We start from the raw sequence: 13,878 nt of genomic DNA, 5'->3' as shown, positions 1-13,878 counted from the left end.
CGACCAACCTCCAGCCACTGCGGCCATTTAAGGGGTGAACGAGTGGATAGAAGCTCTCTCTCTCCCTCAATCTCCCTCTCTCTCTCTTGCTTTAACTCTGCCTTTCAAGTAAATAAGTAAATATTAAAAAAAAAAAAAAAAAAAAGGGGGGGGGCTCTATATCATACCTAAAAGGAAATAAACTCAATGGCAACTTAATTTAAAAGTCAATTCATAGGCCGGCGCCGCGGCTCACTAGGCTAATCCTCCGCCTAGCGGCGCCGGCACACCGGGTTCTAGTCCCGGTCGGGGCGCCGGATTCTGTTCTGGTTGCCCCTCTTCCAGGCCAGCTCTCTGCTATGGCCCGGGAGTGCAGTGGAGGATGGCCCAGGTGCTTGGGCCCTGCACCCCATGGGAGACCAGGAGAAGCACCTGGCTCCTGCCATCGGATCAGCGCGGTGCACCAGCCACAGCGCGCCAGCCATTGGAGGGTGAACCAACGGCAAAGGAAGACCTTTCTCTCTCTCTCACTGTCCACTCTGCCTATCAAAAAAAAAAAAAAAAAAAAAAGTCAATTCATGGGGCCAGCGCTGTGGCACAGCAGGTTAATGCCCTGGCCTGAAGCGCCGGCATTCCATATGGGCACCGGTTCTAGTCCCAGCTGCTCCTCTTCCGATCTAGCTCCCTGCTATGGCCTGGGAAAGCAGTAGAAGATGGCCCAAGTCCTTGGGCCCCTGCATCCATGTGTGAGACTCAGAAGAAGCTCCTGGCTCAGATCGGCACAGCTCCAGCCGTTGCGGCCAACTGGGGAGTGAACCATCAGATGGAAGACCTCTCTCTCTGCCTCTCCTCTCTTTGTGTAACTCTTTCAAATAAATAAATAAATCTTTAAAAAAAAGTCAATTCATAAAATCTGATATTCTTCTTCTAACAGCAGTATACATCCAACTCTATGATCCATATTTTTTTTAAATGTCTGAACTGTCCATTCTTCTCAATTATAGTCAGGGGCCAAAAACAATGAACATACAGCATAACAAAACTAACACAAGGCTGGCGCCGTGGCTCATTAGGCTAATCCTCCGCTTTTGGCACCGGCACACCGGGTTCTAGTCCTGGTCGGGGCGCTGGATTCTGTCCCGGTTGCCCCTCTTCCAGGCCAGCTCTCTGCTATGGCCCGGGAGTGCAGTGGAGGCTGGCCCAAGTCCTTGGGCCCTGCACCCGCATGGGAGACCAGGAAAAGCACCTGGCTCCTGCCTTTGGATCAGCGCAGTGCATCGGCCGCAGCGCGCCGGCCACGGCGACCATTGGAGGGTGAACTAATGGCAAAGGAAGACCTTTCTCTCTGTCTCTCTCTCTCACTGTCCACTCTGCCTGTCAAAAAAAAAAAAAAAAAAAAAAAAAAAAAAAAAAAAAAAAAAAACTAACACAAGATTATGCCAATAGATATCAGTATCCAACTGCAACTTAAATCATAATTTAGGCTGAATTAATTTCCAACATGATCTTATTGAACACTGGGTATCCATAGTATCAGACTACTAAAATAAGGCTCATAGCTCACAATACTCAGACATACAAGTAATTCAGTCTATAATCTCATAAACTCATTTATCTTGTCCTTAACAAACAAGGAATTCCTATAAATTAAATCATAAAAGAGACTAAATCATTTTAATGGGAGGAATTGGAGAAGGAAAAGAGGAAAAATTATTAAATCTTTCTAGACTGACTCTGAAAATAACAGCCCAGATGGGAGTGGGAGGAATGAAAAGGACAGACATGTGTGTGCAGAAAGAATGAACAAGTAGAAGAAAATAAGTGACTACATAAAAAACGTAAATTTGTTTTTTCCCATTTTCATTACTGATAATAATATGCTTCCTTTAGTTTTGATAACATGTTTATATACTTCCAGTACTAAAAAATACATGAATTCTTTTGCCTAATCAGCTGTCAGTTATGAGTTCCTAAAATTTCTCCAATTTAACAACACGAGAAATGTCTCCTAAAAAGTTCTGTTTTTATGCACCAAGAAGGGGGTACAATAGGGCTTATACCTGTTCTTCTGAAAGTCAAGGAAACTAGTTTAATATGAAGCTGTTACATACTATACCTGTGGGACAGAAGAGGAAAGTTTCTGGCTCTCCTAGGTACTGATAAATTTCATTTGTGATGGAGACCTGGGCATGAGCAAAAGAACTGAACACCTCTTTGTCTGCTGCACACATATTATGGTCAATATCATCAAAAAGCAAGGCGAACGACCTGCACCCAAACTGAGAAACCTAATAAAAGAAAAACAAGATGCTTATTTGCTCATCTTAGGATAAAAAAAATTCCAAATAAAGTTATTTACTTAATGCCAAACATTTTCCTCAAAATGTTCAAAGACTGACCTATTATTTTTACATTTTCAATAGGAGAAAATGTGGCCTATCTTTCTACCTCCTTGGCTGCTAATGGAGAAGACCCAACAGTCAGAAAAACAAGGAAATATGAATAAGTAAACTCAAGACATGGGGAACACAAAACACTGATTCTGATTAATATCTTTGCAAATAAACCTGAGTAGGAATGAATCAGAAAGAACACAATGGTAATACTGATCAAATAGGGAAATAATCCCTTAAACATCATCCTGAACATTGTAACTGCTATAACATTTAACAGCCATTTCAATGCCACAATATAAATATTTGCCTACAGAAACAAAACATGTATACATAAAAGCCAGCAATTTTAAAAAACAATAGGAAAATGGGATCCTTGGGGCTGGCACTGCGGAGTAGCAAGTAAAGCCGCAGCCTACAGAGTTGGCATCCATATGAGTGCCAGTTCAAGTCCTGGCTGCTTCACTTCCGATCTAGCTCTCTGCTATGGCCAGGAAAAGCAGAAGATGGTCCAAGTCTCTGGGCCCCTGCATCTGCATAGGAAGACCTATGCTCCTGGCTTTGGATTGGTCCAGTTCCAGCCATTGTGGCCAACTGGGGAGTGAACCAGCAGATGGAAGACCTCTCTCTCTCTCTCTGCCTCTCCTTCTGTGTAACTCTTTCAAATAAATAAATAAATCATTTTAAAAAATGGGATCCCTATAATTGACCAAAAAAGATGTATAGGTTTTATCTAAGTAAAACTGAGATTCAAATCAAGTTCATAAACAGATTTCATGTACAATCTATTTTTCATTCCTGTAAATTAGCCATTTCCAGACCAAATTACATTTCTGGACCATGTAACGAAGGGAACTGATGTCTAACAGGCAAAATCCTTTGTTTCTCTCACCTCATCCACAAATTCAGTCAAACACCCAATGGTGTATATAGTGTCTCAATATGTATCTATCTCTGTACCTCTGGGTAAAGCTCTTTTGTCTTTCTTCTAAAAATATTCCTTGGGGTGGGGTGGACATAGGCATAGCTTCCTCCTAAGGCACCAGCATCCCATATGTGCCTCCCATGTCCTGGCTGCCCCTCTTCTGATCCAGCTCTCTGCTGATGGCCTGGGAAAGCAGTGGAAGATGGCCCAAGCACTTGGGCCCCTGCACTCCTGTGGGAGACCAGGAAGAAGCTTCAGATCGGCTCAGCTCTGTGCATTGCAGCCAGCTAGGGAGTGAACCAGCAGATGGAAGATCTTTCTGTAACACTAGCTCTCAAATAAATCTTTAGGCCGGCGCCGCGGCTCACTAGGCTAATCCTCCACCTAGCGGCGCCGGCACACCGGGTTCTAGTCCCGGTCGGGGCGCCGGATTCTGTCCCGGTTGCCCCTCTTCCAGGCCAGCCCTCTGCTGTGGCCAGGGAGTGCAGTGGAGGATGGCCCAGGTGCTTGGGCCCTGCACCCCATGGGAGACCAGGAAAAGCACCTGGCTCCTGGCTCCTGCCATCGGATCAGCGTGGTGCGCCGGCCGCAGCGCGCCGGCCGCGGCGGCCATTGGAGGGTGAACCAACGGCAAAGGAAGACCTTTCTCTCTGTCTCTCTCTCCCACTGTCCACTCTGCCTGTCAAAAAAAAAAAAAAAAAAAAAACTTTAAAAAAAAAAAAACTTTAAAAAAAAAAAACTCCTCTACCAGGAGCATTAAAGAACAAAATTCTCACAGAAACACTATGAATCTGATTTCATTTTAGTATCATAAAAGAAACTCAGAAGACTTAGTTTCAAGTACTCTAGTGAGGAAAAATCATTTAAAAGGAGTTACCTGGTCCAGTTTGCGCTTCAATGTAGATACTTCCTTGGGGTTAGAAAAGGTGATATCTAATCCAGGTGAGATAGCATAGATGAATTCTATCTCATATTCCCGCGCAGCAGAGATGAGAGTCATAAGTTGTTCTAAAGAACACAGTCCAAGTTTTTACAGAGCAGAGGAAAAAAAAAAAAAAAAAAACTTTCAAACTTCCACTTTTCAACTGAAGAGATCATTTCTCCCAACTTATAAGAAAGGAAAAGTCCCTTAAATTTTACAAAACTGCCAATATTCAACATGACAATAGGCCATACAAAATGACAGAAGTCAGAAATGATTTAATGTCATAGCAAGAGGAAAAAAACAGTAATTTTTACATCTTTGATTCATCTTGAACCAACTGAAAGTAAGAGGCCCTTCTTTTTCATTCCAAATACTTTCTAATTCTTTTTGGGAAACAAATCAAATCAATAATTACCTTCCTTTCATTGTCATTTCTCAAAAATACTGAATTGTTAACTCTCTTACTGAACACAGACCATCAATTTCCTATAGCATTGTAAAGGTATAAATGCTCTTTTTCCTGTCTCTGAACAACTGAAATTATTAACCAAATACATCTACATAAAGTTACTTTATAATGTGAAAGAGAAAATGCTTTCTTAATCCCTGGACCAGAAGTCCCAGCTGTTCTACCTCTGACTACCTCTGATCCAGCTCCCTGCTAATATGCCTGGGAGTGAACCAGTAGAGGGAAAGCCTGTCTTTCCTCATCTCTGTAACTCTTTCAAATAAGTAAATCTTTAAAAAAAAAAAAAAGTCCTAATTCCTCATCTTTACATCTATAGGAAAAGCATTCATTATAGATTTTAAGCTTTAAAAACATAATAAACAATTTTCCTAAACATATTTAAACATTACTTACTACTGTACTACTCCATACGTGATTAAATCTTTGAATAACTTTCAGTGGTATCTTCATTTGACTATATATATTGATTACTGATCACAATACATTTCATTACCAGTACAACAAGAAAATAAGATGAAGGTACACTTAACTTATAATTGTAAACAATACTATTATATGGAAAAAGGCAGAGTTTTAATTGCTTTTTCATAATGCCACAAAACTTTCTACCTTTAGTGCCTAGGCTAGACTCTGTAACCAAGTATCTTGTTAGTTACATGTGTATACTAACTCATCTCAACCATGAAAATGTTTCCCCATTCACTTAACTCCTCAAAGCAAAGCACCACCTATCTAATTCATAAGGAGGTTTTGTCATATACTATTGATTTGCTTATCAATTTTATGGAACTAACTCAACCTAAGAATACACACAAAAATACTTTGCTGCAGTTATCCACTTCACTAGAATAGGGTGAGGTATATTTTAAATAAAGACAGGATCAGTAACAATGCTTAGACCAAGCCATAAAAAGAAAAATCATAAATAATGATTTTGTCTTCATTTAAAATTTTGGCATTCTGTCCATCATTAACTTCCTGCATTACTTTTTAATTGCATAAAACATTATTTATCTTGATTACTGGATCTTTTTTTAAATTTTTGAGCCCCTTAAAACTTGCACTCAAGCAGGTGCTTCACTTCCCACGCCCTAGGTCTAGCCAGGTTTTAGTACCTCTTTGTCCAGTGGCCCACTTGACTGGATCACTGGCAGAAAAGTAGAGTCCATGACCACACAACAGGTAGAGTCAGATGGCACACCCATGAGTCACCCTTGTGCCATGACCTTGTTAGCACCGCTCTTTAAACTATACTAATTCACACAAACTGAACAGCTACCTGACAGAAGAAAAGGAAAATACCTACAAAGTGAAAATAAAATACTTAGTATAATTCTTGTGCAACTACATGTAAAATAGATGTTTTATTCACATATTCTGAAATTTATGGATTAAAAAGAAAAAATTACCAGCTTCCTCCACTGAATACATCTCTCGCCAAAACATCCTATGTTTGTAGTCATCTTTTGGGGCATACAAGTACGTATTTAATTCCCATTTCTGGAGCCTTAAGGTAAAAGAAAATGACATATATGTAAATGGGGAATATTTATAAATTGTCTCAATTTTTTCTTTTTCTTAAAGTATTTACACCTCAGACAAAGTTAATAAAATTCTAGGACAGTAGCTTTAACCTTTTTGTAATCAGGGTTTTTAAAAGACTAAATATTATTAAGGTAAGCAACATGTTAAGGTCTCAAATAAAAAAACAGATCTGGGAAAGATGAGAGAAGTTCAACGCCTATATTCCATTTCCCCAGAAAAAATCTGAAAACCACTGGGCTTAGCTGAAATAGTATAGAGCCATGGTAAACATCTTCAGCAGGGACCAGTGGGTTAAGCTGGTGCTTGCAATGCTGGAATCTCATGTAAGCACTGGTTCGAGCCCCAGTTGCTCCATTTCCAATCCAGTTCCCTGTTAATGTGCCTGGGAAAGCAACGGAAGATAACCCAAGTCCTTGGGGCCCTGCAGCCATCTGGGAGACCTGGATGAAGTTCCAGACTCCTGGCTTTGGCCTGGCCCAGGGTCATTTCAGCCATTTAGGGAGTGAACCAGTGGATGGAAGATCTCAATCTCTCTCTCTCTCTGCTGCCTCTCCTTCTCTCTGTAACTCATTCAAATAAATAAAAACACCTTTAGCAACTGGGAAATTATTAAACTGTACCTTGGCTATTCAGTGTACTTCTTCAAACAAGAGTAAATATTAAAAAGATTTAAGTCTTCCTAGGGCCAGTGCTGCGGCATAGCAGTAAAGCCACCGCCTGCAGCACCGGCATCCCGTATGGGCTCCACTTCCAATCCAGCTCTCTGCTATGCCCTGGGAGAGCAGCAGAAGATGGCCCAAGTGCTTGGAGACTTCTTTCTTTCTGCCTCTGCCTCTCTGTAACTCTGCCTTTCAAATAAATATATAAATAAAACCTTAAAAAAAAAGTCTTCTCTCAGAGCCAGCATTGTAGCACAGTGGGTAAGGGTGCCACTAGCAACGCCAGCATTCCATCTGAGCATCAGTTCGAGTCCTAAGAGTCCCAGCTGCTTCACTTCCAATCTGCTCCCTACTAAAGTGTCTGGGAAAAGCAGTAGAAAATGGCCCAAATACTTGGGCCCCTGCCACCCACATGGGAGACCTGGAAGAAGCTCCTGGTTCCTAGCTTCAGAGCAGCCCAGCTCAGACCACTGTGGCCATTTGGGGAGTGAACCAGCAATGGAAGATCTCTGTCTCTCCCTCTCTAACTTTGCCTTTCAAATAAATAAATAATTTTTTTTTTTTTCTGACAGGCAGAGTTAGTGTGAGAGAGAGAAAGAAAGGTATTCCTTTTTCCCGTTGGTTCATGCCCCAATGGCCGCTATGGCCGGTGCGTTGTGGCCAGCGTGCTGCACCGATCAGAAGGCAGGAGCCAGGTGCTTCTCCTGGTCTCCCATGCAGGTGCAGGGCCCAAGCACCTGGGCCATCCTCCACTGCACTCCCGGGCCACAGCAGAGAGCTGGACTGGAAGAGGAGCAACCGGGACAGAATCCGGTGCCCCAACTGGGACTAGAACCTGGGGTGCCGGCACCGCATGCAGAGGATTAGCCTAGTGAGCCGCAGCGCCAGCCTAAATAAATGAATCTTTAAAGAAAAAAAATCTTCTTGAAATAATAAAAATTTACCTTCTGAAGAGTTCTTTTCTCTGTTCCATAACCCATGGTCTTCCATAAAATCCTAGATTCAAAGTAAGAATGAAGTTATTTTCAAGTTTCAAATATGTTGTAAGGTTTTTTGAGAAAAGCAGGTTATAAAACATACAACTCAAGTCTATTTTATAAAAAGACAACAAAATCTGAAGGATATTTAATAAAACATTAAAGTTTCTTCACTTTTGATGGTGATACTAAAAGGTTACTATTTTTCCTGTTGGTTTAGCTAAATTTTCTATTATGATACGTTACTTATATAACAGTTTATTTTAGCACAGCTAAACTTGTGGCAGGTGTTTGGCAAGGAGCTTGGGATTCCACTTGGGGCACTCTCATCCCATACTGAAGCATGTGGCTTGGCTAACGCATACCCCAGGAGTACCTGCCACCCACATGGGAGACCAAGATTGAGTTCTGGGCTCCTGCCTTCAGTCTGGCCCAGCCCTGGCTGTTGTGGGCATTTGGGCAGTAACCAGCAGATGGAAGGTATCACTCTGTCTGCTTTTCAAATAAAAATATTTCAAAAAAAAAATAAAAAGGTATAATTTTAAAAAATGTTAAATAGTCAAAACTAGTTTCTCTTTTCACGTCAATGAAAACCAATTTTAGAGTATCTGAACCTTACAATGGAGAAGAGGAAGCAAAGCAATTCAAACTGCCATTAATAATAATTACTCTAGGAATGAAAGGGACTAGAAAAGAATGTAGTTGACTTTCTTTATCACCACCTTTCATAAAAATCCTGACATCATCTAAAGGATCAAAAAAATGCCTAAAGCTACAGTCACAATAAATGTGACAGTGGCAGAGCACAAACAGCAAACATTCAAGAATTTTAATTCCCCAGCAAGGCTTGAACAAATGAGAATTTAAGACTGACTTGCCCCAGAGTAAACTTGCAGTCTCATGACCTACAGTTGTTGTATAAACACCAACTTGGTATTTGGAGCTCCCTGGTGTGCTAATCATAGCTGCACCACACACCTTACAGCCTGCCTAACCTCTCCTTTCCACTAGTCTCAGTCTAATCATCAGCAAGAGATAAGGCATTCTCTCCTAAGTACCATGAAGACAGTTAATAAAAGTATTTTGCATATTCAATGTTACCTCCTTATTGGTGATTTTAAATTATTCTTGATTAAGTCAAATTTATACAGGCCTTTAGCTTTACAACAGCACTGGGCATTATTATTTTTCTCTTAAAGGAGTAGGCATTAAACAACCTTTTAGAGTTGTGCCAGTATAGAAAGGAGAAACATGTTTCAAGTGTCTAGTTTGAATATCTCAATCTTCACAATCCCTGACTGTGCGCAAAGAGTCAGGTTAGTGGTTGTGGTTGATTGGCATCATCAAGGAAGCAGTGATGTTAACGCATGAGTTAAAACCAACAAAGGGTTGGAAGGGAAAGATGAAGGAGCAGGAATCCTGCGGGAACTTCAGTATTTCCTATCCTCATCCATTCCAGGAACGGTGCCAACAGAGAGTACCGTCGCACCCTCTCTCCCAAGAAAACACCTCCGTTTTGGCTCAGGGGCTCAGCTACCAGGAACACATACAGGGGAAAGGAGGTGAACGACAGGAAGGAGAGAAACAAATCTATGCTTCAACACAGGAAGAGTCCCCTTGTAATACGGCTCAGAGCAGGCCAATGTCAGTCACTATCAAGCTTCTCCTTTCACTCCTGGCGGCAGAACAGACTAACAAATTCCCCACTCAGTGCCCAGCCCTGAAATTTCTTTATCTTCTAGCATTCCTTCCCTATCCTCACTCCAAGACCTTGGTAACAAAACACAGATTGTTTTTTCAAAATCTCCCTGTATTTAAGCCAAATATATACACCAACATAGACATAGCACAAAGCAATGAGACTATAAACAATGACTCCAGCAAAATAGTTTTCCACTCTGTTCTCCCCCACAATTAAACTTTGTATAAAATAACCTAATCACCACTCGTTTTTAAGAACCTATCCAACTGGTGACGACCCTGGAGAAGCTGCTGTGGTCCATCAAGAAGGCAACCCTTCGTCCCTTTTTCATGTGCTTTTGGTTTTTAATAAAGACAAACTTTTCTATTCCTATTACCCTACCATACAGAAGGAGAGCGCTAATAATAAACAGACAACTAAAAAGCCCTGGGTCGAACAAAATGGAAAACGCGATGTGCACCACACTCGAGGCAGAGGCAGGACGCAGCTGGCGCTCCTACAGAGCGCGGGCAGAGCAGCAGCCCCTGGGCCCAGGCACGGCCATTTTCCGCTAATTCTCCCTCTCTACCCAAAAAGCTCCCCCTTCTCTTCAACGCGAGGGGAAGGAAGGAGGCTGGAAGGGCATTTACATCTCTTCTGTAGTCGCTAAATCCAAATTCCATCTCAGACGCTTAGACTCAATCCTCAAAGCCACAGCGTCATCCCTCGAGAGCAAAGTGCAGTAATGGGAAAGAGAGCGGTTTTCCGGGCTGCAATGGGTCTTCACAGGAGGAGAGTGCTGGCCAGAAAAAAAAAAAGAAGTCCTAAACAGAGAGGGCCCAGTGCCAGCCGACTGTGCCCGCTTCCCTCCAGACACACCACGCCTGCGTGCGGACACAGCCACTCCACACGTTTCTTCCTGCAAACGCAGAAAACGCTGCGGAATAAGATCCCAAGCTACAAATAAGTTTAACTCAAGAGGCTACACCAGGCTCCTACCGCCGCCTCCTCGGGAGCCGGCCTGGCTGCAAGCCCAAGACGGGTGGGGTCAGGCTTTACTTAGCAGCCAGAGGGGAACTCGACGCCGAGGAGGGCGTACGGGGAGAGACCGCTTCTCCCCCCGCACCACAGGGCCAAGCTGCAGACTTACGGACGTAACAGCCTCTCAGAGGCCCCCGAGGCAGCGCCAGCCCCCCGCCTCCCTCCCCAGGACCTGCTGCGGTACAGGCAGGGCGGGGCGGAGCGCTCACCTTCCACCACGCCACAGAGGAACCTCCGAGCCCCTCCGGCCGCCCCGGCCACTGCCGCTCCCCCGGCCCCGGCTGGGTTGTCTTCTCCAGGGGCCGGAGCTGCTGGCGGCTCCAACGACGCCCCCGCGGAGGCGGCAGGGTTGGAGTTGAGCTCGCTCTCCCGCTCTTCCAGCGTCGCCTGGCTGTCCTTCTGCACCATCCTCCTGCCCCCGGCCGCTGCGACCTCTGAGGGTCCTCTTCGGCCTCCGTCGGTTGGGCTGCAAGCCCGCAGCCCTGGAAAGGGCCTCGGCTGCAAGCGCGCGCCCCTCCTGCTCCTTCCCCTCCCCCCTCTCTCCGCAGGGGCCCGAATGCCCGGATGAGAAGGGCGGCGGCACCGGCGCAAGCCCTTTGTCAGCCAATGCCTCCGCCTAAGCAGAGCCGGAAGCCTAAGCAGAGAGCGAGGCGGCAGGCTCTTGTTCCCTAGAAGCAGAGGGCCAAAGCTCGTTTTCTGGCTTCCAGTTAACCTCCGTTGCCCTCCCGGTAATCTCAGCTCTTCCGCTGTTTCTTCTGGAAGCCCCTAGGTCTCCTCTACCTCTGCCTCTACCGCCCGCTTCCTGTTTATCCGCACTGCGCCTGCGCCACAGACCGGCTCAGACCGGTCCCCTCAGCCCGGCTCCCCCTCCTTCTTTGAGGCCAACCCATTAACTTTCATTCGTAGGGGGGAAGTAGAACAGAAGAAACGCAAAACGCCCAAAGTAATGAAGGCAGCGGAATATACCACTTATGCTTGCCACCCTCCAGACCTAGCCTGGCACCGTGGGACAGACCATTGCCTCACCCGTAGAAGGGGAGTATGGGAGGAGGCTGTAGCCGGTTGGGGCAATTGGGAGAGGGGAGGTAGGTGAAAAGAGAGGTGTTTACTCTTCAATGCGCAGGCGCGGAAATGAAGCCTCTAGTTCTTAAAGAGGAAGGAACTGACCTAGTTCTTGTGGAGTTTCTCATAGGCTGGTCATTACGTCTCCCTGGCCCAGGCTCGGTTCTTTGAAGACACCATTCCAAGTAGCTCAGCTCACCCCTCTGCCTTGAGCCATTTCCCGCCACCCACCCTCCCCCTGACGCTAATCCCCTTTTAAAATGCAATCATTCGTTCATCCCTGCAGGCAGCAGACACCCTCTGGGCTTGCCTCCTGCTGGGCTCCGGAGCCTCTGTGAGCTCACCGTACGGGGGTGGGAACAGCAGTTTCCGCATTGTGTGCCCAAGTGCTGGGCAGCTCAGAGGAGCTAGTGACTGACTCCTCCGAGGCGAGGCGGTGGCCACAGCTTCTCTTCTTGGCTGGATCATAAAGGATGAGCAGACGTTAGCCAGTTTCGGGGGGGACGCGGGGGGGGGGGGAGGCAGCACTGCAGGCGACGGCGGAGTCCGAGGCGGGAAGGGAGTGTGCGAGGGGCCATGAGATCCCTTGAGTTTCAGCACCAACGCCATTTCCTGAGGAAGCCTTCCCTGAGCGCTAGATGGTCTTGGTATCCCAGGCTCCCTGCCGTAATGCACTTTACCCTTAAATTCGGTTACATAGCTGTTTTTAAATTTTTTATTCATTTCTTTTCACTTTTTGAGAGATCTTCCATCCCCTGGTTCACTCCTCAAATGCCTGCAATAGCCCAGGGCTGGCCCGGGCGGGGGGGGGGGGGGGGAGGCAGGAGCTGGGAGCTGCACCTGGATCTGTGAATGAACATCCCCTTCCTCCCCTTCCGGTTATTCAGGCTTAGGATTGCCCACCTCAGGCCTGATCTGATGTTTGACTCCTCTACTGCTAGCCCGACTTGCAGCTCTAGGCACTCCGCTGCTTCATTTTGGGTTCTGGATTATTGAGAGAGGGGTCAGGATTTTTTATTTTTTCTTTTATTTATTTTTTATGGAACACTGCGCAAAAGTCTCACTCTTCTGCAGGAGCCATATTCATCTTCCCTGTATCATTCCAATTTTTAGTGCTACCTCAGCAAGCACAGACCAAACATTTTGTTAGGGGACCTTTTGTGATGACAGCTGGGGCCATAAGCAGCTCCACTGGGTATTGTGGGCCTGTGGGGGACTTGGGAGCTGTCCTTCCAGTCGATGCTAACCCTTGGTTTTGTGACATTTCTCTCTTTGTGTCACACCTCAAACTGCCACCAAATCAGCAGTCACAGTGTCATCTGCTCTCCACAGTCCTGTGGCTCAGACAAGATCAAAGGCTCAGATCTGTGCTTCTCCAACTTGAAGAGGAGTTCTTGACACACAGCTGCTACACACTCTCCATGCCACGCCTCCTCCTACCACCTGTTGCTACAGTAGCAATCAGTGCTGACTAGGCTCCTGACAAATATTACAGTACCTTGCCCTCAGAATTTAGATTCTAATTGAAGGAAACAATAACTCAAACTGATATGGGCTGCCAGTATCAAAAGTGGTGGCTTAACCCACTGCACCACATGACCTGCACCCAGGCTCCATTTTTAACATGTTAACTTTAAGTGCTCCAGGTCCACCTGAATGTGTCAAATGGTGATTGGGTATATAGGTGTTATTAGAGCTCAGAGGAGAGTTATGAGGATATAAACTTAGGAACCTCTGCATTTAGATGCTGTGTATGCCATTTTTTTTTTTGAAAGCAAAGTTATGGAAAGGGAGAGACAGAGAGATCATCCATCCACTGGTTCACTTCCCAAATGACCAAAACAGCTGGGGCTGGACCAGGCTGAAACCAAGAGCCTGTACTCCATCCGGGTCTTACCACTGGGCCATCTGCTGCTTTCCCAGACACGTTAGCAGGGAGCTGGATCAGAAGTGGAGCAGCCAGGCCTCAAACCGATGCCCATATAGGATGACGTGTCACAGGCACACCTTAACCTTCTGCACCACAGTGCTGACCACGTAGGTGGTGTTTAAAGCCATGAAATTAGGTATGAGTGGCCCGAAATTTAGAATTGAAGTTAAAAAGGATGAATCTGCAAGGGAGGGCTGGGAAGGCATGGCCAGGGAGGTGGGAGGAAACCCAGGAGAGTAGGAAATAGTGCAAGGCAAGAAAGGAGAATGTTTTGAGATGGAGCTGCTAACAC

At 45.3% G+C, this 13,878-nt stretch overlaps 1 protein-coding gene across 3 annotated transcripts in view; it reads right to left on the bottom strand.

Moving 5' to 3' along the window:
* OGA (O-GlcNAcase) overlaps positions 1-11,887 on the bottom strand; it is a 36,327-nt gene extending 24,440 nt beyond the window's left edge. For 2 of the 3 annotated variants that reach the window (XR_011382306.1, XM_002718669.5), the window contains exons 1-5: positions 10,804-11,663; positions 7,840-7,891; positions 6,101-6,198; positions 4,175-4,305; positions 2,096-2,267 (exon numbers count right to left, since the gene is read on the bottom strand). Coding sequence is in view for 2 of the 3 variants with exons in the window: in XM_002718669.5 (XP_002718715.1) it covers positions 2,096-2,267; positions 4,175-4,305; positions 6,101-6,198; positions 7,840-7,891; positions 10,804-11,002 (652 nt within the window). In the remaining variant the exon portion in view is untranslated. Of the gene's footprint in view, positions 1-2,095; positions 2,268-4,174; positions 4,306-6,100; positions 6,199-7,839; positions 7,892-10,803; positions 11,664-11,761 lie in introns of those variants that run through there. The other variant, XM_008270388.4, reaches the window with a different exon arrangement.
* Between the last annotated feature and the right edge of the window lie 1,991 nt (positions 11,888-13,878).

Source organism: Oryctolagus cuniculus, chromosome 15 (genome assembly GCF_964237555.1).
Source record: "Oryctolagus cuniculus chromosome 15, mOryCun1.1, whole genome shotgun sequence".
NCBI lineage: Eukaryota > Metazoa > Chordata > Mammalia > Lagomorpha > Leporidae > Oryctolagus > Oryctolagus cuniculus.
Note: the sequence above shows the minus strand (reverse complement) of the source record. Positions and strands in the feature narration are given on the sequence as shown.